Genomic DNA, 25,023 nt, shown 5'->3' with positions numbered 1-25,023 from the left:
GCGCGGGTTGGTCGCAAGGGCGGGAAGGAGCCAGGGGCGTGGCCGGGCGGATGACTATGGAAAGGGAGGACCCCCCCTACTGAATATTGATGAGTAGATGCATATTAATGAGGCGTCCCGCTGAATATTAATGAGGGGGTTGGAGGCGGTTGCAGGAGGCGGCGGCGGTTCACTCGCTCGCTTGCGGGGCTAACGGCCGGTCGGGTTCCCGCTGTCTCTCCGTGTCCCGGGGCTCCCCGTCCAGCTGGCAGACATGTCGCGGCCGCTGACCGACATGGAGCGGAGGAAGCAGATCAGCGTGCGGGGGCTGGCGGGCGTCGAGAGCGTGGCCGACCTGAAGAAGAACTTCAACCGGCACCTGCACTTCACGCTGGTGAAGGACCGCAATGTGGCGACGCCCCGCGACTACTACCAGGCGCTGGCCCACACCGTGCGGGACCACCTGGTCGGCAGGTGGATCCGCACCCAGCAGTACTACTATGAGAAGGACCCGAAGGTGAGGGGATGGGGGGGGGGGGGGCGGCAGTGGGCACTGGGGGTGTGTGTGTTGTGTGCCGGTGGGCACTGGGGGTGGCAGTGGGCACTGGGGGTGTGGGGGGGGTGGGCACTGGGGATGTGTGTGTTGTGTGCCGGTGGGCACTGGGGGTGGCAGTGGGCACTGGGGGTGTGGGGGGGGTGGGCACTGGGGATGTGTGTGTTGTGTGCCAGTAGGCACTGGGGGTGTGGGGTGCCATTGGCCACTGTGTGTGCTGGTGGGCACTGGGGGTGTGGGGAGTGGCAGTGGGCACTGGGGGTGGCAGTGGGCACTGGGTGTGTGTGGGCACTGGGGGTGTGGGGGGCAGTGGGCACTGGGGATGTGTGTGTTGTGTGCCAGTGGGCACTGGGGGTGTGGGGGTGGCAGTGGACACTGGGGGTGTGGGGGATGCCGGTGGGCACTGGGTGTGTGTGTTGTGTGCCGGTGGGCACTGGGTGTGTGTGGGGGTGGCAGTGGGCACTGGGTGTGTGTGGGGGGGTTGGGCACTGGGTGTGGGGGGCAGTGGGCACTGGGGATGTGTGTGTGTTGTGTGCCAGTAGGCACTGGGGGTGTGGGGTGTCATTGGCCACTGTGTGTGTGTGCTGGTGGGCACTGGGCAGGGGGTGCCAGTGGGTACTAGGGAGAGCTGTCAGTGGGCACTGGGGATGTTGGGGGTGCCAGTGGGCAGTGGATAGGGCAGGGGGTGCCAGTGGGCACTGGAGGGGTGTGTTTAGTGTGGGTGCCTGTGGGCATGGTGTGTGGTTGCCAGTGGGCACTGGTTTGAGTGGCTGGTGCTAGTAGGCACTAGGAGTGTCTGTCGGTGCCAGAGGGCACGGGATCTGGGTGCCAGTGTGCACTGGGGCATGGTGTGACTCCTTGGTAGGGGTGCCAGTGGGAACTGGTAGGTGTGGTACCTTGGTGGGGGTACCAGTGGACACTGGGGTGTGGTGTCAGTAGGCACTGGGCAGGGTTGTAGGCGCCAGTAGACACTAGGGTGTGGTGGGACACACCATATTTGGATAAGTACATGGAACGGAGGGATTTAGAGGGATGTGGGCCAAAAGCAGGGAAATGGGGCCAGCTTGGTGGGAATTTTGGTCAGCATGGACCAGTTGGGCTGAAGGACCTGTTTCCATGCTGTATTGCTCCAAGACACCTGGGTAGGGTGTCAGTGGGATCTGGGTAGGCTTGTGGGTGCCAGTGGACACTGGGGTAGGGTGAGTGCTGTTGGCCATTGTATTCTGGGTGCCAGCAGGATTTGGTGGGTGGGAACACTGGATGACAGCATTGTGGAAACTTGACACTGGACATCAACACTGGGGAACTGGACTGGCCAGTGTGGACACTGGACACATCAGCATGGAATTCTGGGGCAATTGGGCACTGGATATCTGCAGTGGGATCAGCACTGGATGACGTAGACCATCGTAACATTAAGGGAGGTGGACACTGGGAGAAATGAACACAGTGACCTGGGCTCTGATCCTGGGGCAGGTGGGCACTAGACCGAGACCAGAATGTTGACTGGATGTTGGCGCTGGCCATTGAAGATTGGACTCCTGCGCCAGCACAGCTGGATATTGGGATCCAGGCATCAACACTGGGATATGGGCTTGAGGCAGCTGGGCAATGAGAGCCAGCGAGCACAGGAGCACCAAACATCAAGCACAGGACACCTGGAATGGGGAACCAGGCATTACCACTGGACACTGGTCATTGAAACCCAGACACTGGCACTGGACATTGAGAGATAGGGGCCTGTCATTGAGACTTTAACTCTAACTCTGAACACGTGAACCTGGGTACCAGTACTGGGGACCACGGAGGTTGTTACTAGTCTTGATTGCAACAGAATTGAGCACCGTTATGAGAATGGGTGATCATTCACTAATCTTTGTAAAAACTCAGTACACCCCACCCAACTGGCATAAATCGAGCTTTCATAATCTGGTGAACAGTACGTGTGGAGGTACAAGTCTGTCACAGTATAACTGGTGGGATAGGACTGGTAGATCCAGCTGTGTCTTTCTGTTCCTCTGGGTATTGAACGGGTGGGTATGGATCTGTTATTGTAGGTCTGCTGATGGGTACAGCTTTGTTGCTGTATTAATAGGGAGTCCTATGGGATGTACATTTTGTCACTGTTTAACCATGGGGTACAGGCTTGGTGGGGACGGGTCTATCACTGAACAACCCTGGGGTAGAGTGCTGGTAAACAGAAGTCTACTGTATAACACTGGGGCACAGTACCAGTGGGGATGGGTCTGTCACTGTATAACACTGGGGTACAGTACCGGTGGGGATGGGTCTGTCACTGTATAACACTAGGGTACACTACTGGTGGTGGGTCTGTCTTTTCATAGCCTTGGGGTACAGCTCCATATAACCACATTTCCACGTGCCTCTGAGTGTAGCAAGACATGGCTTGGCTTCCCTGCTGAGTCAGGGAGAGGAGGGTGGGTTGATAAGAAGACTGGAAAGCTCGGATTTAATTCTGGAAAATTCGGGGAGGTTAATCTATGATTGTTGAACCTGGGGACAACGGAGGTTGGGATGGTGGAGATAGGACTATTAGCTTCAAAAATCGCCATCCTGGATCTTAAGCAGAGGAAGCCTTGCTGTGGCTGTATAAAGCCCAAGTTAGACTGCACCTTAAGTGCTCTGTACCTCCCTGGCACTGCACCCTGTGGGAGGTACATTGCCCTTGGATTCCAGTGCAGCCTCACTGCAAAGGTACCCAGGGCTCCAAAGGTCAAATTATGAAGACAGATTATACCAACCAGGCTTGTATTCCCTGGAACAGAGAAGGTTAAGGGTCAATGTGACTGAATTTATTTTTAGCACTTTGAATGCACCTGATTGGGCGGTGAGGGAAGATCCTTTTCTGCTGGTGGAGCTGTCTGGGGTAAGAAGCATAACTTTAAAGTCAGACTCTGGCCTGCTAATGTTCCTTTGCAAAGGAGAGGAATAGAGATATGTTATGTACAGCCATTTTAGATTTTAGAGCATTCTAATTATTAAGGAGCTCAGATTTTTTTAAAAATTGATATGTTTTTGCTAGCCAGGGATATTAAGAGATCAGAAGCAAAAGCAGGTTGTCTCTGCACTGAAGCCCCTTATGATGTCATCCAAGAAGCCAATGCAGTCTGCTTGGGAGCATGCGTGCATACACAAACACTTTTCATCAGTCTTAGGCGACAGTCCGTGAAAAGGAATCTGCTCGTCCTGAAGGTCATTCAGGGGCATTAGCCACTGAACAGTCATTTAAGCAAATCTGAGGCAAGCACATGCTGTTTTGGACTTTGAGGATATCGAGTTCCCGGCCCCTGCCTCCCCCTTCCCAACCTCCATCCCTTGTGCACTTCTTGAAGGCTCTACCTGTGTGTGTGTGTGTGTGTGTGTGTGTGTGTGTGTGTGTGTGTGTGTGTGTGTGTGTGTGACGGAGGTGCAGGCTAAGGCACGGTAGTGTAGCGGTTAGCATAATGCTTTACAATGCCAGCGACCCAGGTTCAATTCTGGCCACTGTCTGGAAGGAGTTTGTATGTTCTCCCCGTGTGTCTGCGTGGGTTTCCTCCGGGTGCTCCGGTTTCCTCCCACGTTCCAAAGATGTACAGGTTAGGAAGTTGTGGGCATGCTATGTTGGCGCCGGAAGCGTGGCGACACTTGCGGGCTGCCCCCCAGAACGCAAAAGATGCATTTCACTGTGTGTTTCGATGTACATGTGACTAATAAAGAGATCTGATCTTATGGGAGGTCGGGGAGATGTGTGAGAGAGGCGAAGGGAAATGAGGTGTTTGGGGGGGGGGATGGAGGGAAGAGTCAAAGTGGAGTTTATTGTCACGTGCACAAGTCCATGTGCGCACAGGTGCAATGAAAAGCAGCAACATCACAGGCACAGAGCATCATTTAAGCAGCATTCACAAGAAAACATGAATTGTACACAATTTTTACAAAGATTTCACGGGCAGAGAGGTGACATAGGGAGATCTGGTTGCAAGGGATGAGGAGAGGGTTGCAGGGGGAGGTACGGTGTGTGCAAGGGACTGGATGGACAATGTGAAAGAGAGTGGGCGAGTTTGTATATCAGAGAGCGACGAGGGGAGATGTGACAGAGCGCGGTGTGGGGATAGCTATGGGAGTGAGAGCTGGAGACCGTTCCTGGGTGGGAGATTTAGCGCCCATCAAAGCAGCTCTGTCGTCCCCACATCTCGCATGGGGATCTCTAGCCGTGCATTTGCACTGAGTGCAGAGTAACGTGAATGTGCCTTTAAGACAGAACCACTTCCCCCTGAGGCAAGCTCACTCTTGCGATGGGAGGAGAGGTGGGAGAGGAATAGGAAACCCAATGCCTTTCAATATCTGGTGAAGTGGTTGCCTGATACTTGGGGAAGCTGCCTTTCAAGCCCTTTGACCTTTGGAGTTCAGAGGAGACCTATTTTTGCTCCGGGGATGCAATGTGTTGGGTGGGAGGGAGGGAGTTATTTTTCCTTTTACCCCCTCTATGCTCTGCAGTCGTGAACCCAGGCAGGATGAAATGGAACTGAATGTCAGGGGTCAGGGCTTCCTCCTTGCATTGCAACTAATTGCTGATCACTGCTTGGCATTGAGGCATGCATGCAAACCGAGCTCTGCCTGCTCGCAGTCCATTGAGTCGGAAGGTTGCAGGATCCGAGCTTCAGAGCTGCCGTCAATTGACTTGGCCAGTGGCCCTGGTTCCTCCTCCTCTCATTGACCATGGACCCCACCACACCACCCCCCCCCCCCCCCAACTGCCCATCCACCCTCTTTTTTTTGGTTTTTGCCGATGTTTTGCAACATTCTCGAAACCTTATTGCACTGCACTTTCTCTGTAGCTGTGACACTTTACTCTGTACTGTTATTGTTTTTACCTGTACTACATCAATGCACTCTGTACTAACCCAATGTAACTGCACTGTAACCTGTACGATCGGTATGCAAGACAAGTTTTTCACTGTACCTCGGTACAAGGGACAATAATAAACCAATACCAATACCATTCCTTTGGTCGTTCAGCTGTCAGGGCCACTGTCTTGCAGGTCCGAAGAACCCGGGTTCGATCCCAACCTCCGGAGTTGTCTGTGTGTGGAGTTCCCACATGTGTGGGCTTCGCCTCAGAAGCTCCAGATTCCACGTATGTGTGGCTTGGTGGGTTAATTGGCCACTGTAAATTACCCCTAACTTTGCGAGGGGTGCAGTGTGGTGGAATTGATGGGAATTTGGAGAGAACAGGTTGCAGGGCAGGCATGGTAGTGTAGCAGTTAGCGCGACACTTTACAGCACCAGTGACCCGGGTTCAATTCCAGCCGCTGTCTGTAAGGAGTCTGTATGTTCTCCCTGTGACTGCATGGGTTTCCTCCGGGTGCTCCGGTTTCCTCCCACATTCCAAAGATGTACGGGTTAGGAAGTTGTGGGCATGCTATTTTGGCACCGGAAGCGTGGCGACACTTGCAGGCTGCCCCCCCCCCCCCGGAACGCAGAAGATGCATTTCACTGTGTTTTGATGTACATGTGACTAATAAAGATATCAGGGAAAATGAATGGGAGAATGGAATTGCTCTGAGCTGGCACAGATCTAAGGCTCCCTTTTAAGGAAAATATAAAGCTGCACAACCCAGAGACATGCAGGGAACACACATGGTTAGGGTCCAGTTGGGGGCCAGGATTGCACGGCACTTCTGACACAATCGCTTTCAGTACACACTGCTCTCTATAGCATCCCCTGGAAAGGAGCTGGAATAGGGAATGCAGTTGGCCAAGACCTACCCACTCCTGGTTTCTGTCTCTGTGACTTGCTGCTTGGCAATCTTGCTTGGTAGGGGATGGGGCATTTGCTAGCTGTGGCCCCTATGGCCAGAAAATGTCCATCCCCCTATGGAGTATCCTGCAGACACAAACCACTCCAGGTAGGGCCTATGTACCATGAGGTAATGATGCAGCTCTACAAAACTCTGGTTAGACCACACTTAGAGTACTGCGTCCAGTTCTGGTCGCCTGATTATAGGAAGGATGTGGAAGCGTTGGAAAGGGCGCAGAGGAGATTTACCAGGATGCTGCCTGGATTGGAGAGTATGGATTATGAGGAGAGACTAAGGGAGCTAGGGCTTTACTCTTTGGAGAGAAGGAAGATGAGAGGAGGCATGATAGAGGTGTACAAAATATTAAGAGGAATAGATAGAGTAGACAGCCAGTGCCTCTTTCCCAGGGCACCAATGCTCAATACAAGAGGGCATAGCTTTAAAGTAATGGGTGGGAAGTTCAAGGGAGATATCAGAGGGAGGTTTTTCACCCAGAGAGTGGTTGGGGCATGGAATGCACTGCCTGGGGGTGGTGGTGGTGGAGGCAGGTACATTGGTCAAATTCAAGAGATTACTAGATAAGCATATGGAGAAATTTAAAATAGAGGGATATGTGGGAGGTAGGGGTTAGGCGAGGTAGTCTTAGGCGAGGTTTAAAGATCGGCACAACATTGTGGGCTGAAGGGCCTGTATTGTGCTGTAATGTACTATGATTCTATGATGTAGCACCCTTCCCCACCTTGGTACATCCCAATAAACACCTCGCGGTCAATGAAGTACTTGGGAAGCGAAGTCAGTTGGGCTGCAGTGATGGTGGCTGCCAGGATCTCGCAGACAGAGGTGTGGTAAATGACAATTGATCTGTTATTTTCGCTGTGTTACAGGATAAATATCAGCTCAGCAACCCTGGGGACACCTACCCCCTGCTCCTCTTCCACAATAACCGTGGGATTTCATGCATTTAACCAGAAAAACAGATTGGGGCCCTATTTTAACTGGACCTCAGACATTGCCGGAAGTGTCCGACCCAAAACGTCAACTGTTTATTTCCCTCCATGGATCCTGCCTGACCTGCTGAGTTCCTCCAGGACTTCTTGTGTATTGCTCCAGATTCTAGCATCTGCAGAATTCCTTGTGTCGCTGGAAGTGTCAGCCTGGTTGTTCATTGAACCCCAAAGATATTAAAATAGGATTAACTACATGGGACAGATGGAGTTAAAGGATGGATCTCCCAGGGGCTGAATGGCTATAATCGTTTGATTTATATTGGTGTGCTTCAGCTGCAGTTAACCCCTGCTGGGGTGTAACAGCGGTGATGATCTATTGAGGAGGCATCCCTTGTGATAAGTGGCACCTACCACTTGGAACCCTCATCAAAGGCCAACTGGGGCAGAAGTATAACTGTGTTGGGTGACTGAGGGGTTTGTGACTGTAGAACTGGAGTTCTGATAATGAGCAACTACGCGCACGTCTTGTAGAAACCTTCCCCTGATTACTCCTGTCCTCGCCCTGGATACATGAGCTTCCCGCTATTGTCTCAGCCACTCGATTAGCAACAACGAAATTCCTTTCCCTTCCATTGCGATCTGTTTGTCCGAGCCGCAGTTGGTGCTGCAGTAGAGATGGACTTTTGCCCCATGCAGACAGGCACTGAGCAAGGAACGAGATGTCCTCTGCTGCCAAAGGCCGCTGATGGATTCCTTGCCCATCTGCATAATGTAAGTGGATGCTCTGCAGGTCAGAAAGTGCCAGCACCATTAAATCTCTCCTGGAAGAGCTGCCAAAAACGTAGCTCAGCTGAGCAGCAAGTGGTTTCTGCACTGAGTCAGGGTTTTGCCTGGTGCTGCTTAAGGAGGTGTTCTCGCTTCTGGCTCGTAGTACATTTTTTTTATTTTGAAGTCATTTTGTGTTGTTTTTCTCAATAGCATAACCACTCTCCACTTTCCTACCCACTCAGTAATCATAATTTGATGTAGCGTAGAAGTTGCACATGCTTGATCAGTCTGGTACTGTGAAGTACGAGAGTTCTTGAAGACAGGTAGCCTCTACTCAGTATAGATATCAGAGGGAAAAATCGAAATGACAGCAGACAGTGTACAAATATCCAAGAGTCTTTAAGATACCAGTCAATATCTCTTGCAGAGGAAGAGATGTGGAGTCATGGAGTTGTACAGTATGGAAACGGGCCCTTTGGCCCAACTCGTCCATACCGTAGAATCATAGAACAATACAGCACAATGCAGGCCCTTTGGCCCACCATGTTGTGCTGACCTTTAAACCTTGCATAAGACTATCTAACCCCTTCCTCCCACATCCCCCTATTTTAAATTCCTCCGTATGCTTATCTAACAATCTCTTGAACTTGACCAATGTACCTGCCTCCACCACTACCCCCAGGCAGCACATACCCCAACCACTCTCTGGGTAAAAAAAAACCTCCCTCTGACATCTCCCTTGAACTTCCCACCCACTACTTTAAAGCCATGCCCTCTTGTATTGAGCTTTGGTGCCCTGGGAAAGAGACACTGGCTGTCTACTCTATCTATTCCTCTTAATATTTTGTACACCTCTATCATACCAACCCAGTTGCCTTCCTGAGCTAGTCCCATTTGGCTCGTATTCCCTCCAAACCTTCCCTATCCGTGTACCTGTCAAAATATCTTTTAAACGCTCTATTTGTACCTGCCTCTACCACTTCCTCTGGCAGCTGGTTCCATATACCCACCACCCTCTGTGTGTGTGTGTGTGTGTGTGTGTGTGTGTGTGTGTGGGGGGGGGAGGGGTGGTAGGGAAGCTTGCTCCTCAGATCCCCTTTAAACCTCTCCCCTCTCTTGGAGTACTGTGTACACTTGGAGTACTGTGTACAGTTTTGGTCACCGTGTTATAGGAAAGATGTGGTTAAGCTGGAAGGAGCGCAGAGAAGATTTACGAGGATGCTGCCAGGACTGGAGGGCCTGAGTTATAGGGAGAGGTTGGCCAGGCTGGGTCTTTATTCCCTGGAATGTAGGAGAATGAGGGTCGACCTTATAGAAGTGTTTAAAATTATGAGAGGCAGAGATAAGGTGGACAGTAACAGTCGTTTCCCCAGGGTAGGGGAGTCCAAAACTAGGGGGCGTAGATAAGATAAGATAAGCTATCTTTATTAGTCGCATGTACATCAAAACACACAGTGAAATGCATCTTTTGCGTGGAGTGTTCTGGGGGCAGCCCACAGGTGTCAACATAGCATGCCCGCAACTTCCTAACCCGTACGTCTTTGGAATGTGGGAGGAAACTGGAGCACCCGGAGGAAACCCACGCAGACACGGGGAGAATGTACAAACTCCTTACAGACAGTGGCGGGAATTGAACCAGGGTCGCTGGCGCTGTAATAGCATCACGCTAACAGCCACGCTACCGTGCCTGCCTTGGGGTGAGAGGAGAAAGATTTAAAAGGGATCTGAGGGGCCACGTTTTCACGCAGAGGGTGGTGAGTATATGGAATGAGCTGCCAGAGGAAGTGGGTGAGGCAGGTACAACAGTATCATTTAAGAAGCACTTGGATAGGTGCTTGGAGGGAAACGGGCCAAATACAGGAAATTGGGATTAGCTGGGTGGGCAGAAGGGCCTGTCTCCGTGCTGTGTTGCTCTCTGACACTCTTCAACCTGTGGCCTCTAGGTTTAGACTCCCCTACCCTGCGGTAAAGTCTGTGACCATCTGCCTTGTCTGTGCTGCTCACGATTTTATGAACCTCCATAAGTTCATTCCTTTGTCTCCTTCGCTCCAGAGAAAACAGTTCCAGCCTATCCAGTCTCCTTATAACTCAAGCCCTCGAGTCGGAGCAACGTCCCTGTGAATCTTTTCCACAATCTGTCACTTAATCACATCCTTCCTATTGTATGATGACCAGATCTGCGCACAATAATCTTTAAGTGCAGTCTCACCAATATCTTGTCCAGCTGTAACATAATGTCCAGCTGTCGTACTCAGTGCCCCAGCCTGTGATGACAGGTTTGTCATATGCCTTCTTCACCACCCTGTGTCGCCACTTTCAGGGTACTATGTACTTGTACCCCTTGGTCTCTTGGTTCTGCATCTCCCTCCAGGGCCCTGCTATTTACTGTGAATGTCCTGCCTGGTTTAACTTCCCAAACTGCATCACCTTGCACTAGTCTGAGTTAAATTCCATCTACCACTCCTTTGCCCACTTTCCCTGTATTGTCAGTGGCAAAAAAAAAAAGGAGTTCATAGTCATACAGCACAGAAATTGGCCCTTCAGCACACTATATTTGTGCCAATATAGTGTGCCTCCCCTCCATGGACTCCGTCTACACTTCTCGCTGCCTCGGTAAAGCAACTAACACAATCAAGGACCCCTCCTATCCCGGACATTCTCTCTTTCCCCCCCTCCCATCGGGCAGAAGGTACAAAAGCCTGAAAGCACGTACCACCAGGCTCAAGGACAGCTTCTATCCTGCTGTTGTAAGACTATTGAATGGTCCCCTAGTACAATAAGATGGACTCTTGACCTCACAATCTACCTCATGCCTTATTGCCTGCCTGCACTGCACTTTCTCTGTAACTATAGCACTTTATTCTGCATTCTGTTATTGTTTTACCCTGTACTACCTCGATGCACTGTGTAATGAATTGATCTGTATGAACAGTATGCAAGACAAGTTTTTCACTGTACCTCAGTACAAGTGACAATAATAAACCAATTTACCAATTATCAATTACTCATCTGTACTGATCCCACTTTCCGCCACTCCATAGCCTTTTATTCCTTGGCAATTCAAATGTCTGTCTGGAAACTTCTTAAATGTGAGAGTCTCTGCCTCCACTGTCCCCCCAGGGGTTCCAGATTGCAACCACCCTCTGAGTGAAAAATGTCTTCCTTCGATCCTCTTACCCATTACACTAAACCTGTGCCCTCTGGTTGTATATGCCTCCGCTATGGGGAAAAGTTTCCTACAATGGGATGAGAGAAGATAAAGGATCTAATTGAATGGCCGAGCAAGCACAAGAGAATGAACGGCTTGCTACTTCTATTTCCTGTGCGCTGTTCTCACATTTGCAATTCTAGCTACTGTGAAGGTGGCAAGTAGCATTCGAAAATAAGACGTTAGGGTACTCGGTAAGGGGGGCCAATGGAGCATACTGGCTCTGAGGAACGAGAGAAGAATGACTTGGAGTGGCTGATGGCATGATTTCCTCACTGAGGATACAACAAGAGCAAGCAGCTAGGATGTACTTGGAACCCATAGCCAAGGAGAACACCATAGCCAGCCAATGATTGTGGAGGCATCAAGAGATTCTGCAGATGCTGGGAATCTGAAGCAACACACACAAAATGCTGGAGGAACTCAGCAGGTCAGGCAGCATCCGTGGAGGGAAATGATCAGTCAACGTTTCCAGCCGAGACTAATGGTCTGGACTGGTGAAGGGTCTCAGCCCTAGATATCAACTGTCCTTTTCCCTCCATAGACATTGCCTGACCTGCCGAGTTCCTCCAGCGTTTTGTGTGTGTGTTGCAGCCGATGATTGTTGTGGTATGGAGAGCAAGTTCACCAGGCAGAGGAATGCCAAACTTTAGAATTAAAAGATTTGTTTGCATCATGCTTTCCCTTTCCTCAAGGTGTCCCAAAGCACGTTGCAGCCAGTGAAGTTGCTCATAAAAGTGTGGTTGCTGTTGCAACATAGGAAGTTTAACAACCAACTTATACAGAGCAAGCTTGCACCATCAGCATTTCCTTTACTTGAGCATCACTGGTAAGGTCCAACATTAAATGCCTCTTCCTAGTTGCCCTTCAACTGAGTGACTTGCTGGGTCACTTCAGAGGGCAGTTGAGAGTCAGCTACGTTAGTGAGTTTGTAGACACAAGAGAGTGCAGATGCTGGGAGCCTGGAGCAACAAACAATCTGCTGGAGGAACTCGGTGGGTTGAGCAGCATCGGGGGGTGGGGGGGTAAGAATTTCCTCCCACAGACACTGCTTGACGTGCTGAGCTCATCCAACAGGTTGTTTGTTTGTGAGCTTGTAATTGTTATAGGCCAGACCAGGTAAGGACGGCAGCCTTCCTCCCCAGAGGGACATCAGTGAACATAGAACAGTACAGCACAATACAGGCCCTTTGGCCCACAATGTTGTGCTGACCTTTAAACCTCACCTAAGACTATCTAACCCCTTCCTCCCACATATCCCTCTATTTTAAATTTCTCCATATGCTTATCTAGCAATCTCTTGAATTTGACCAATGTACCTGCCTCCACCACCGCCCCAGGCAGTGCATTCACTTTAAAGCCATGCCCTGTTGTGTTGAGCATGGAACCAGAAGGTATTTACAATAACAACTAATAATTTAGGTTCCAAATCTATTACACGAACTTAAATTTCCCATGTGATGTAGTAGGAATTGATCAGGTCAGAACTGGGGGAGTTGGAGATCTGGGAGGGTTGTGGAGCTGGAGAGACACCTGAGAATTATGAACTGAGGCTCGCCAACGTAGGTCGTAGGAGGAGCTCTGGCCTTGTCTGTTGTTCCGTAAGGGTGTGAGCACACCTACTTAAGCCTCCTAGTTCTCTCCCTAACCTTCTGCTTCTCCTCAAAGATGCTCCATAAAACTTGCTCCTTTGGCCTGTTTTCTTTTCCTCATTTATCCTGCAGGCTTGGTGTCCATTCTCCTCTGCTGGTGCTCCTGTGATGGAACCTTGGATCACCTTGCAACGTTAAAGCAGCCCATAAATGCTAGTAGTTGTCAGAAGATGTCCTGATGTAAACACTAGCCCAAATTTACTGTGTTTGAGCCAATTGTCAGACGGTGATCCTTAAAAGGGGTACAGCTCGGCTCCACCAATAGGTCACCTCTGACCGTCCAAGAACTCTGGGGAGGTTCACATGTCCTGTTGGAGGAGTGTGGACTGGGGGCCTTTTAATTGTCTGTTGCTGTTCATCTGAGGATTGTTGGCCAGAACACTGAGTGTAGGGGTGTGTGGGAGATTTTCCTCTACACTCAGTGTTCTGACCAGCAGTCCTCTGAGATGAACAGTGATAGACAATTAAAAGACCCCCAGTCCATAAGTATCACAATACACGCTCTGTACCCAAAATTATGTGTGATTTCACCCACTCTGGGGGAGAAGCAATAAAATCAAGTGGACCAGACTTTAGTTTGGGATAGTAGGGATTTAAAATCTGGAAACTTGTCTCTGTCCCATCAAAGTAGTCAGGAGATACCCCTGAGTTCTCTGTCGAAGATGCCTCCTTGTAGAATCTACGTCCCTTCCCAACTCAACCTCTGATGGGAGGTGTTCAGTGACTCCACAGTCTGAAGAGAGCAGCATGCTCTAGAGACCCAGAGTTCTGGCTGTGTAGAACTTTTAACACCCACCCTCGACCATAATCCTGTTCCTCCTTAACCTATGTAATCGAAATCAGCTGCCAACAGAAGCACTCTGGGAGCTATGGGATCATTGGGAATCCTGCAAAAGCAGTGGAGTGTTCTTGGGGCCAAATGGAAATTTTCCATAGCAACTGTGATCAGCATGTACACAAAAGCTCCGACTACATGCTTTGTAAATAGCTGCCTCTCTGTCTCTCTCTCTCACTCTCTCTGATACTGGGTCATAGTCATGCAACTCACAAACAGACCTTTAGGCCCACCGAGTCAGTGTTGACCACCAACCACCCATTTACACCGATCCCATTTTATTCTTCCTACATTCCTATTGACTCCCCCCAGATTTTACCCCTCACCCATTCGGGCAATTCACACCTGCCAATTAACCCACTGACCCACAAGTCATTGGGATGCAGGAGGAAATGGGAGCATCCGAGGGAGACCCATGTAGTCGCAGGGAAAATGTGTAAACTACACACTCACACACACACACTCACACAGAGATTGGGATCAAACTGGGTTCTCTGGAGCTGTGAGACAGCAGCTCTCTGAGCAGCACCGCTGTGCTGGGGTACAATATTGGTCCGTATCACAGAGCATTTCTGCCTCTACCACTCTTTTGGGTAGTAAGGTGTAAACTCTGAACGAGAATCTGTTTCCTTGTTTCTGCTCTAATCCTTACAACGGCTGCTTTATGCTCTCTGATTTTTGACCCCTCTGGTAAAAGAAGTAGATTGCTCCTATATAGTCTTTTATAGGCCCTGCATCAGTACAGCTTCTCCCCAGATTACAAATGCCAAACTCGTGTACAGTCTGTATATATGAATGAACCTTTGGGAGATCAGTGGGATGGATTTGTCGTCTTCTGCCATGTGGGAACTTGGTTTGTGGCAATATCATTGCATCTTGCAGTGAAATCTGAATGGTTGAGTTAAACACCCTGCTTTAACTACACGTTGCCCTTGGTTCGCCTATGTTTTTATTTAAATATAATGATGGGCAGTTGCATTTCCAATTTGCAAACTGTACAGTCTTTCGGGTACTTGGGAATGGAGCCCTGTTGTAATCTGGGGAGGGCCTGTAAATAAATCTATTCTCAACCACCTCTTCTTCGCTGCAATTCTGACAACACCCTGGTAAATCTCATCTGTCCCCTCTACAATGTAATTGTGTCTTTCCTGTAACATGGTGACCAGGATGTAGTGCTGAAGCTTTAGCTTAACTGTGGTATGGATGTAACATTATTTAATATGGGTACCTTATACTGGGGACAGGTGTGTCTCTGTGTAACACTGGGATACAGTACTGGTGAGGACGGGTCTGTCACTGTATAACATGGGTGCCAGGTACAGGTCTATGACTGGGAATTGGAGAATTAGTGCTGACAAATTCATAATCAATAATGATTCACCTTCCTGCCTGAAGCAGGATACTAATTATGTCATTGGCAAATGTCAGAACATCAATTATGAATCCCTCAGAAGAAAGAGCTGGAAACACCCAGTAGATTGGATGGCATTTTTGGAGGAACAAGCCCATCCTTAATATGTCCATCCATCGCTTGTGTTCTGATCCCAGGACAGGTCCTGGCTCCTTCTCGCCCATGACGTTTCTGAGGCAACCACTTGGGAAGCACCAAAACAGAATTACATTCTGACCTCTGGGTAGCTGCAACCAAGGCTAAAGAGACCCTGGGCACCCTCTCAAACAGAGGGTGTGGTGGGTTACTGGGGATTGGATACCTAAACCCCCATATCTCTGCAGGAGATCAACTCCAATTCGGGACAAGAGGTCTGCCTCTGCTCATCAACGGTACCTAGGCTGTGGCTTGTGTCTACCCTTCACGCACGAGCAAGAAGAGGTCATTCAGCCCCTCAAGCCTGTTCTACTTTGCAGTCAGGTTGTAAGTGATCTAAACTCCCGACTACCCATCTTGGTTCCCTAATCTTTAACATCCTTTCCCAATTTAAAAAAAAATCTCTGTCTCAGTTTTGAAACTTCCAGTTGACCCCCTACCACTCTCAGCAACTTTTGTAAGGGGAAAAGAATTCCAGATTTCAACTTTCCTTTCAGTTCAGAACTTCCTAACATCAGTTGTAAAATGATTGGCTCTGATACCAAGGTTGCACCTTCCCCTCCAGCAAAGGAAGACTCCCTATCCTTCTTCTCAACTCTTAAGTATCTTCGTATCTTGATTAGTTCACCTCTTAATCACCTTCTATGAACATACAACCTCAGGTCTACTCTGTCATTCACAGCTGATTTGACTGTAACCTCTTTTCACTCCCTTGCTTGTCAAATATCTGCCTAGCTTAGTCTTAAAGATATTCAGAGCTCGTCCTCGTGGGGGGGGGGGAGTGACCCCTAGTTCTACATTCTCCCATAAGATCCTCTCCACATCCATCCTATAAAGGTCCCTCGAGGATCTTGTAGAGACCATCCCTGGGTAACAAACAGATGCCCCTCAGTCGATTTCCGACTTAGTCAGAAAATACAGAAAAATCATTCAATATGGTAACCAGTTAAGAAAGTGTATGGGATGTTAGCTTTCGTAAGTCGTGGGATCAAGTTTAAGAGCCGCGAGGTAATGATGCAGCTCTACAAACCTCTGGTTAGACCACACTTGGAGTACTGTGTCCAGCTCTGATCACCTCATTATAGGAAGGATGTGGAAGCGTTGGAAAGGGTGCAGAGGAGATTTACCACGATGCTGCCTGGTTTAGAGAGTATGGATTGAGGAGAGACTAAGGGAGCTAGGGCTTCTCTCTTTGGAGAGAAGGAGGATGAGGAGACATGATAGAGGTATACAAAACATTAAGAGGAATAGATAGAGTAGACAGCTCTTTCCCAGGGCACCAATGCTCAATACAAGAGGGCATAGCTTTAAAGTAATAGGTGGGAAGTTCAAGGGAGATATCAGAGGAAGGTTGCTTGGTATGTGCTCCCTGGGGCGGTGGTGGAGGCAGGTACATTGGTCAAATTCAAGAGGTTGCTAGATAAGCATATGGAGGAGTTTAAAATAGAGGGATATGTGGGAGGAAGGGGTTAGATAGTCAGGCAAGGTTTAAATGTCGACACAACATTGTGGGCCGAAGGGCCTGTTTTGTGCTGTACTTTCTATGCCTCCACAGTATTGTAATGAATGGCATCAAGGAATGATGTCACAAGACTGATGAGAAAGGACAATTACTAAAAATGGAGAGAGAGAGCAAACTAGTTCAGCAGTTTCTAAGGATGTACGTACATCGGACTTTTGAATTTAATAACATAATGGGAGCTCGCTCGTATGTAGGGGGTGTCCATGTCAGATGTTCATAACCTGGGGACAGCCCATAGATTTCAATAACATCCCCTCTTATTCTTCTAAACTCCAGCTTCTTCCCACTGTAGGCATTAATCTGGTAAACCTTCTAATATGTAGCTGGGCCACGCAACCTGTTCTGGTAATATACTTTAGTCAGCAAGACCTTTTCTGCTTCAGGCAAGTGAGCCAGAGACCATTCTGCCCTGCTGACCATTTCCAGCTCTTCCCTTCGTTGTCAGGTCTCCAAATGTTTTGCTGGGATTATTAAAGTTTGTCCTCTCCCACTTTCCCTCCCTTCAGCGTATCTACTACCTGTCGCTGGAGTTCTACATGGGCCGCACACTGCAGAACACCATGGTGAACCTGGGTCTACAGAGCAGCTGCGATGAAGCCATCTATCAGGTAAGAGGCGCAAGGCTACCCTCATTCCCCCCCACCCCTGTTCCGTGTGGTATACCGATCCGGCATTCCTCAGAGTTGTTTTGGTGCTTTGATCAGAAATCCATCCCCCAGTAAAATTTACGCTTTGATCTTTAGCTCCAGTTTTTGCAAAGAAATTGGACAGTCCAGTCCATGTTGTCTGCCAATACTCCCCCATTGAGAGTTTTAACCCTCCTAGGTCTCATCAACACTTCCAGTGTGGCCCGCTTGTGGAACAAGTGACCTGAAGCTGTGCAGCTAGAGGTGCTTCCACTCGACATGCCCGCATCAGTGGCTTTTCAGTTTCCCTGCATAAGAAATGGGTGCCACTGGCGAGTTCCAACAGTTATGCCTGTCCCTAACTGCCCCCTGAACTGAGTGTCACTTCAGAGGGCAATTCAGCTGTTAGCTTGGAATTGCAGGCATGCCAGATTGAGCAAAGACAACACATTCCTCCTGAAGGACATCCATGAACCAGGACACTTTTATAACGGTCCAGTAGTTCCACAATCACCATACTGAATTTATTAGATTAAATAAATTAAACTTCCCCAGCTGCTCTAGTGTGGCACAAGCTTGTATGTCTGCATTCACTTATTTAGACTTCTAGATCATTAGTTACAAACTTTTATTTGCTAAATCAGACCCACATCTCTCAGAGCAATCCGGTTTCCCCCCTCTTTCCCCCATCGATTTCTCAATTCTCAACAAAGCCCTGCAATTTGTCCTTTTGAGTTATTTTATCCAATTCCAAGTTAACATTCACTCTATACAACCAGTGCATTCCAGATGCATTTGTTTAAAAACTTCCACATCGGGTTCTTGTCCTAATCATCTAGGTGTCGGGAGAATGCATTTATGGGGACACGAGACTGCAGATGCTGGAAATCTGGAGCAACACACAAAATGCTGGAGGAACTCAGCGGGTCAGGCTGCATCTATGGAGGGAATTGGACAGTCAATGTTTCAGGTGGCGAAGTCCTAATGAAAGGTCTCGACCCCAAAACATCAACTGTCCATTTCCTTCCATAGATGCTGCCTGCCCTGCTGGGTTCCTCCAGCATTTTGTGTGCGTGCTATGCATTTATGGGGGTTGCAATGTCCAAAATTATTAAGGAGCTTGATGGGTGGATGCAGTGTTAACGTTCCCCCTCCACCCCAACTTGGGTGACTAGATCCGGAGACCACCGTCTCAATACAAAGGGATGGCCATTCAGGACTGAAGGAATTTCTTCACCCAGAAGGTGGTGTGTCTTGGGAATTGCCTACTCAAAATGAACTTGAGATGGAGATTGGATATTTGGGGGGTATCAAGGGATTAGTGCAGGAAAGTAGTGCTGAGGTAAAATGCCAGCCATGAACTTGTGGCTGGTGGAGCAGGAGCTGAATGGCCTCTCCTGGTTTCGCTTTGTCTTTGGTCTTGTAGGTTTGTGATGGAGCAGGATGAGGATTTTAAAATGTCACCTGAATTTTCTCTACAGTCTAGAGTAGGCCATCTCCTTCTCCTGTTAGTGGTTCTAGGGATTGCAGGTAGCAGAAGACTCCTTGCTCCGCATTCCCCACAGAGTGGGGACCTCCTATGGGCTTCTGTCAATGACCATTAATATCCTCCCTTTGACCTGGAGAGGTCCACCCTTTAATATCGTCACCTGTTGTGTTGGTTCTATCATTCACACCTTCGGAAGGCTGAGCAGACTGATAATTTAGAGTTCTTCTTGAGCAATCCCTTGGGATTGAGGATGACTTCACAAGATCACAAGACAAAGCAGAAGTAGGCCATTCGGCCCATTGAGTCTGCTCCGCTACCTCACATGAGCTAAACTATTCTCCCACCTAGCCCCAATTCCCGGTCTTTTCCCCATATGCCTTGATACCTTGACTAATTAGATACCTATCAATCTCCGCCTTAAACACCCCCAATGATCGGGCCTCCATAGCTGTACGTGGCAACGAATTCCATAAATCCATGACCCTCTGGCTAAAGAAATTTCTCCTCATTTCTGTTCTAAATGGGTACCCTCTCATTCTAAGACTGTGCCCTCTAGTCCTGGACTCACCCACCTAGGGAAACAACTTGGCCACATCTAAGAGTATCCAGTCCTTTCAACATTCGAAATGTTTGTATGAGGTCCCCTCTCATTCTTCCGTACTCCAATGAGTACAGTCCAAGAGCCGACAATCGCTCATCATATGTAAGCCCTTTCATTCCGGGAATCATCCTTGTAAATCACAAGATCACAAGACAAGGGAGCAGAAGCAGGCCATTCGGCCCATCGAGTCTGCTCCAAGGAAAGAGAAATAGAAATGAGAAATGGGGAATGGGGGAAGTAAAAAAAAAACTGTTCTAATCCCAATTTCCGACCTTATCCCCATATCCCTTGATGTCCTGACTATTTAGATATCTATCTATCTCCTCCTTGAACGCCCCCACTGATCTGGCCTCCACTGCTGTACGTGGCAAGGAGTTCCACAAATTCACCACCCTCTGGCTAAAGAAATTTTTCCTCATCTCTGTTTTGAAACTGTACCCTCTAATTCTAAGATTGTGCCCTCTGGTCCTGGACTCACCCACCAAGGGAAACAGCCTAGCCACATTTACTCTGTCCTTTCCTATCAATATTTTAAATGTCGCTATGAGGTCCCCTCTCATTCTTCTGTACTCCAGTGAGTACAGTCCAAGAGCCGACAAACGCTCCTCATACGTAAGCCTTTTCATTCCTGGAATCATCCTCGTAAATCTTCTCTGAACTTGCTTCCACTCCAGCTCTTGTGGGTTCTGAAGTAGTTGATGAGGCCAAGGTGAACCTGGTAGTCTGTACCACCCTGGGGCAGGAGGTCTCTGATGGGCAAGTAATCAGTGAGATGCCATGCTGTTCAAGCCAGGTTTTGTGTGCTCCTGAGCAATGGACTCAAGATTCTCAATTGGTAAATTTGGTTTATTATTGTGACATGTACCCAGGTACAGTGCAAAAACTTTGTTTTGCATGCCATCCATACAGATCATTTTATTGCATCAGTACATTGAGGTAGTACAAGGGAAAACAATAACAGAATGCAGAATAAAGTGTTACAGTTACAGAGAAAGTGCAGTGCAGGCAGACAGTAAGGTGCAAGGCCACGACGAGGTAAGTTGTGAGGTCAAGAGTCCATCTTATTGTACTAGAGGATCATTCAATAGTCTTATCACAGCGGGATAGAAGCTGTCCTTGAGCTTGGTGTAACATGCTTTCAGGCTTTTGTATCTTCTGCCCTGATCGGAGGGTGGGGGAGAAGAGAGAGAATGTCTGGAGTGGGAGGGGTCCTTGATTATGTAGGGTGCTTTACCAAGGCAGCGAGATGTGTAGACCGAGTCGATGGAGCAAAGCTTCACAAGGATGTTACCAGCACTGGAGCGCTTAAGTTATAAGATACAAATACCACCCCAAATACTACTACTGGGACAGTGATTCCTGGGAATCAGTGGGGTTGTTCTATTTTTTTCCCCCCAAGAATCCTCTTCTTAAGTCTTTTCCTCTGTTGTGACCAACAAGTACTGTTGCCTTTGGATAGCCATTGAGTATGCTGGCATAGTGAAACCAAATGTCATCATTGGTGTCTATCTTCTGCTTCCAAGTACAGGAAATAGTCCACATTTCCAAAGTCTTGTATCAACCTTTTATTATCTGAGGATGGTGTTTGTGCAGTGGGGGCAGATTGATAGAGAATCTATACTTCGCAAGTGTTGAGATAAGACTGATTTATCTCTTCTGCTTCTCAGAGTCCTACAGCATAGAAACGGGCCCTTCAATCCAACTCTTCCATGCCGAGCAAGGTGTCTGTCTAAGCCAGTCCCATTTGCCTGCATTTGGCCCATATCCCTCTACACCTTTCCTATCCATGTACCTGTCCAAATGTCTTTTAAATGTTGCAATTGTACCCGCCTCTACACCTTCCTGTGGTAGCTCATTCTGTATGCTCTTTTCAATCTTTTTATTAATTTTCAAATTAGTACAAATTAATATCTATAACATTAATAATTATACATGTTCAGAGAGATCAGGGTAACAATCTAACAGTTAATATATATAATCACAAGGAGTAAAAAAAGTAATCTAGACCTCCCGCTCTTCTTATCGAGTGAACATAATACGAAAAGAAAATAGAAGAAATTTAATTGTATGAAAAAAGAACCCCCAAATCAAAAAAAATATTAATAATAAACCAAAACAAACTTAAAAACTTCTTTTTAAAAAAAACTGGACTGATACTTCTTCGATTTAAAAAGAACATTATTATGTTGTTAACTCTGCTCCTCTGTATTCAAGGGTTATTGAAAGGAATCTGAAAGAGGTCAGCTTATATCGTATGGAAATATTGAATAAATGGACTCCAAACTTCCTCAAATTTACGTGAAGGATCAACAGTTCCACTCCTAATTTTTTCTAAGTTTAAACATGCTATAGTTTGAGAAAACCATTGAAAAGTGGTGGGAGGTATTGGAGCCATATACTCACCACCCTTTGTAAATGTTGCCCCTCGGGTCCCTTTTTAAATCTTTCCCCTCTCACCTTAAATCTATGTCCTCTAGTTTTAGACTCCTCTACCCTGCCAAAAGGATTGTAACCTTCCACCTTGTCTACGCCCCTCTTGATTTTATAAACCTCTGTAATGTCACCCCTCAGCCTCCTTCGCTCTGGGGGGAAACACTCCCACCCTGTCCAGCCACTCCTTATAACTCAAGCCCTCGTCCTGGTAACATCCTCGTGAATCTTTTCACCCTTTCCAGCTTAATGACATCCTTGCTATAGCTGGGCGACCATGGTTGCACCTAATTAATCTACTAGTGCAACTTTCGTGATCTCAACCAACAGCGTTTCCAGCCTGGGGAAGCTTCCGATTATGGACAGTTCTTGGAACCCTTACATGACCTAGAGAGTGTCTATACTTAAAAACACTAGTTCCTCTGCTTAGAGGAAGATAATCGGGGAACAATATCTGTGGTCCGGTACCAGTCGGGTCCCAAGGGTGCCTGACTATAGAGTTTTAACTTGTTACCAGACTAGCAATGCGGATACTTTACTAAACTGGTACAGTGGTTGAGTAGATTACCTCGTCATTCATTCATTCATACTTGCGTACTGTCCAACTTGCCTGCATTTGGCCCCTGTCCCTCTACATCCTTTTTCTCCATGCCTTCTAGTTCCCCTATGCCCTCTAGACTCCCTTTCCCTGGGGGGAGAAAGGGAATAGTTGATGATAACTGGAAGCTTGGCCTCTTGCATAAACTTGTGCAAACATACCGCAGGTTGGAGTGACGTTGGTTCTGAGATGTCGGGTGAATAATTTCCCATTAGTCTGTTGATTAGTTCTACTCCGATAGGAAGAGTTTTGGAGCTAAGGTGCAGCATTGCAATGAGAAAGATTGAAAATAAGTTCTGTCTCTTGAACTCACCATTAAACTGATGCCTAGTCTGCTGGATGTAAACTGGAGCCAATATTTATTCTTCAGTGAAGATCCAAAATAAAACCTTTTCTAAAACTGTTAAAGAGCATCTAAAATCTCAACCCCACTAATATTTTAAGTTTGTTGTTCCTAGCCTGAACAAAATGGGTTAAACTTTGGAATATCTGATTTATTATTTAAAAGCTACAAATCAAGATTTAAAATGGGTCTCTAAAACATCTATAGCTATGGGGCAGACCACAAATAGACCGCTGTACATTCTGCTCTACTTCAAAAGGTTTTCCTTTTCCGTTATGCCCAAATATACCAAGTTCTGAAAGTACACTTGGGTTTCTGGGTGAGTAGAGCTGCAGAGGACAGGACTACTGATCTGGAAATGAGCTGTGGGAGCTGGGAAATTCTTCATTAATTACAATTGACATAAAAAACTAATGACTGTGGAACTACCAGATTATTATTAGAATCCATCTGACTCTCTCCCTTCCTTTAGGGAAGAATATCTGTTGTCATAGAGTAATACAACATGGAAACAGGCCCTTTGGCCCAACTCGTTCATGCTGACCAAGGTGACCATATCCCTCCAAATCCATGTACTTGTACTTGTACTTGTCCTTGCCCAGTCTGGCCTGGCACTGACTCCAGACTCACCAGTGTGACCCAGCAAGCCTAGAGATGGGTGGAAATTGTCTATACTCACAGAAGGTTTAAAAGGAGGCCATTCAGCCCATCAGGTCTATGCCATCTCACAGAGCAATCCTGTTTTCCCCCAACTAATTATCCCTTTTCTCCCCAAATTCCCATCAACTCTCCCAAGATTCTGCCATTCACCCACACACTTGGGGGAGGGGGGGGGGTGCAATTTACAGCAGCACGTTAACCTACCAACCTGGACATCTTTGGGATGTGAGAGGAAACTGGAGCACCCAGGGGAAACCCACGTGGTTACACCGAGAACATGCAAACTATACAGACACACTCGCACAGCATTGGAGGTCGGGATCAAACCAGGACAGCTGGAGCTATGAAGCAGCAGCACCACTGCTGCCCATTCCATTGTTCTTAAGCCTCACATTGTTTGGCAGTGAATCAGTTGTACTTTGAGGAGGGACAGAGGGCACCACTCTTGAGGAAATGATTGGACGGAGAGTGTTATGCATTCTCAAGGCACTGCCGTATTCACTGCCAGGCAATGTTAAGCTTAAGAAAAAGAAATGGTCCATCTAGAATGGGATATGCAGGCCGCCCAGGGTCAGTGAATGAATTTAACGAAACAAAACGGCCACGAGTTACCTGATACACACAATGCTGTGACACTGGTTGAACCTTGAAGAATGTTTGTTGTCTCTGCTCAATTAGCACTTGGTCACAGAGAACCACAGGGAAGGGCAAAACGGCAAGACAAGTCAGCGGGATGAGGGGTGGACCGAGATGGATTGGGGACCTGCTGCTTGATCCCTAGGTTGTTGGGGAAAGGGTGCAAGGAAGAAGGGGTTGAAAAGTGTGAGGATGGGATAAGGGCCCACTCAAGCCCACCCTGCACCTCAGTCCCAACTGCTGTTGCTTTCAGCAGGCACCCCTGGGGAAAGGCTTGAGGGGATTTAAACCTCTGCACAAAGCGTTGAGGCAGACAAACTGACAATTAGGCGACTGTCTGCCTTCCAAATGCCCGTGACATTTAAGAGTCTGATTTGACTGCTCAGGAATTGGGCCCAGCTGTTCCGGGACCATCTCCTGTTACAGACCTCCTAACCCACTGCAAGGCCTTGAGGTAATGTGATACTTGCTCAGGCAGCAGAGGAACGTCCCTTCAGTGAAGACGCCCTCCATTTTAACCCTTCCACCAGTGGCTCCCTCCATTTTAATCTTCCTTTCATTTTTCTTGTGCCGATTGGTCTATAAGACAACAAAGGAGCAGAAGTTGGCCATTCGGCCCATCGAGTCTGCGCCGCCATTCTATCATGAGCTGATCCATTCTCCCATTTAGCCCCACTCCCCTGCCTTCTCACCATAACCTTTGATGCCCTGGCTACTCAGATACCTATCAATCTCTGTCTTAAACACACCCAATGACTTTGCCTCCACAGCTGCCCTTGGCAACAAATTCCACAGATTCACCACTCTCTGGCTAAAGAAATTTCTCCTCATC

At 48.0% G+C, this 25,023-nt stretch overlaps 1 protein-coding gene across 1 annotated transcript in view; it reads left to right on the top strand.

The window, feature by feature from the left end:
• LOC127587002 (glycogen phosphorylase, muscle form) overlaps positions 1 to 25,023 on the top strand; it is an 88,840-nt gene continuing 63,817 nt past the window's right edge. Inside the window, exons 1-2 of the mRNA XM_052045096.1 lie at positions 1 to 496; positions 17,315 to 17,416. Of these exons, the coding sequence (XP_051901056.1) occupies positions 254 to 496; positions 17,315 to 17,416 (345 nt within the window). The 5' untranslated portion in view covers positions 1 to 253. The remainder of the gene's footprint in view (positions 497 to 17,314; positions 17,417 to 25,023) is intronic.

The sequence above is a fragment of the Pristis pectinata genome, chromosome 38 (genome assembly GCF_009764475.1).
Source record: "Pristis pectinata isolate sPriPec2 chromosome 38, sPriPec2.1.pri, whole genome shotgun sequence".
Lineage (NCBI taxonomy): Eukaryota > Metazoa > Chordata > Chondrichthyes > Rhinopristiformes > Pristidae > Pristis > Pristis pectinata.
This window is presented reverse-complemented; position numbering and strand designations above follow the sequence as displayed.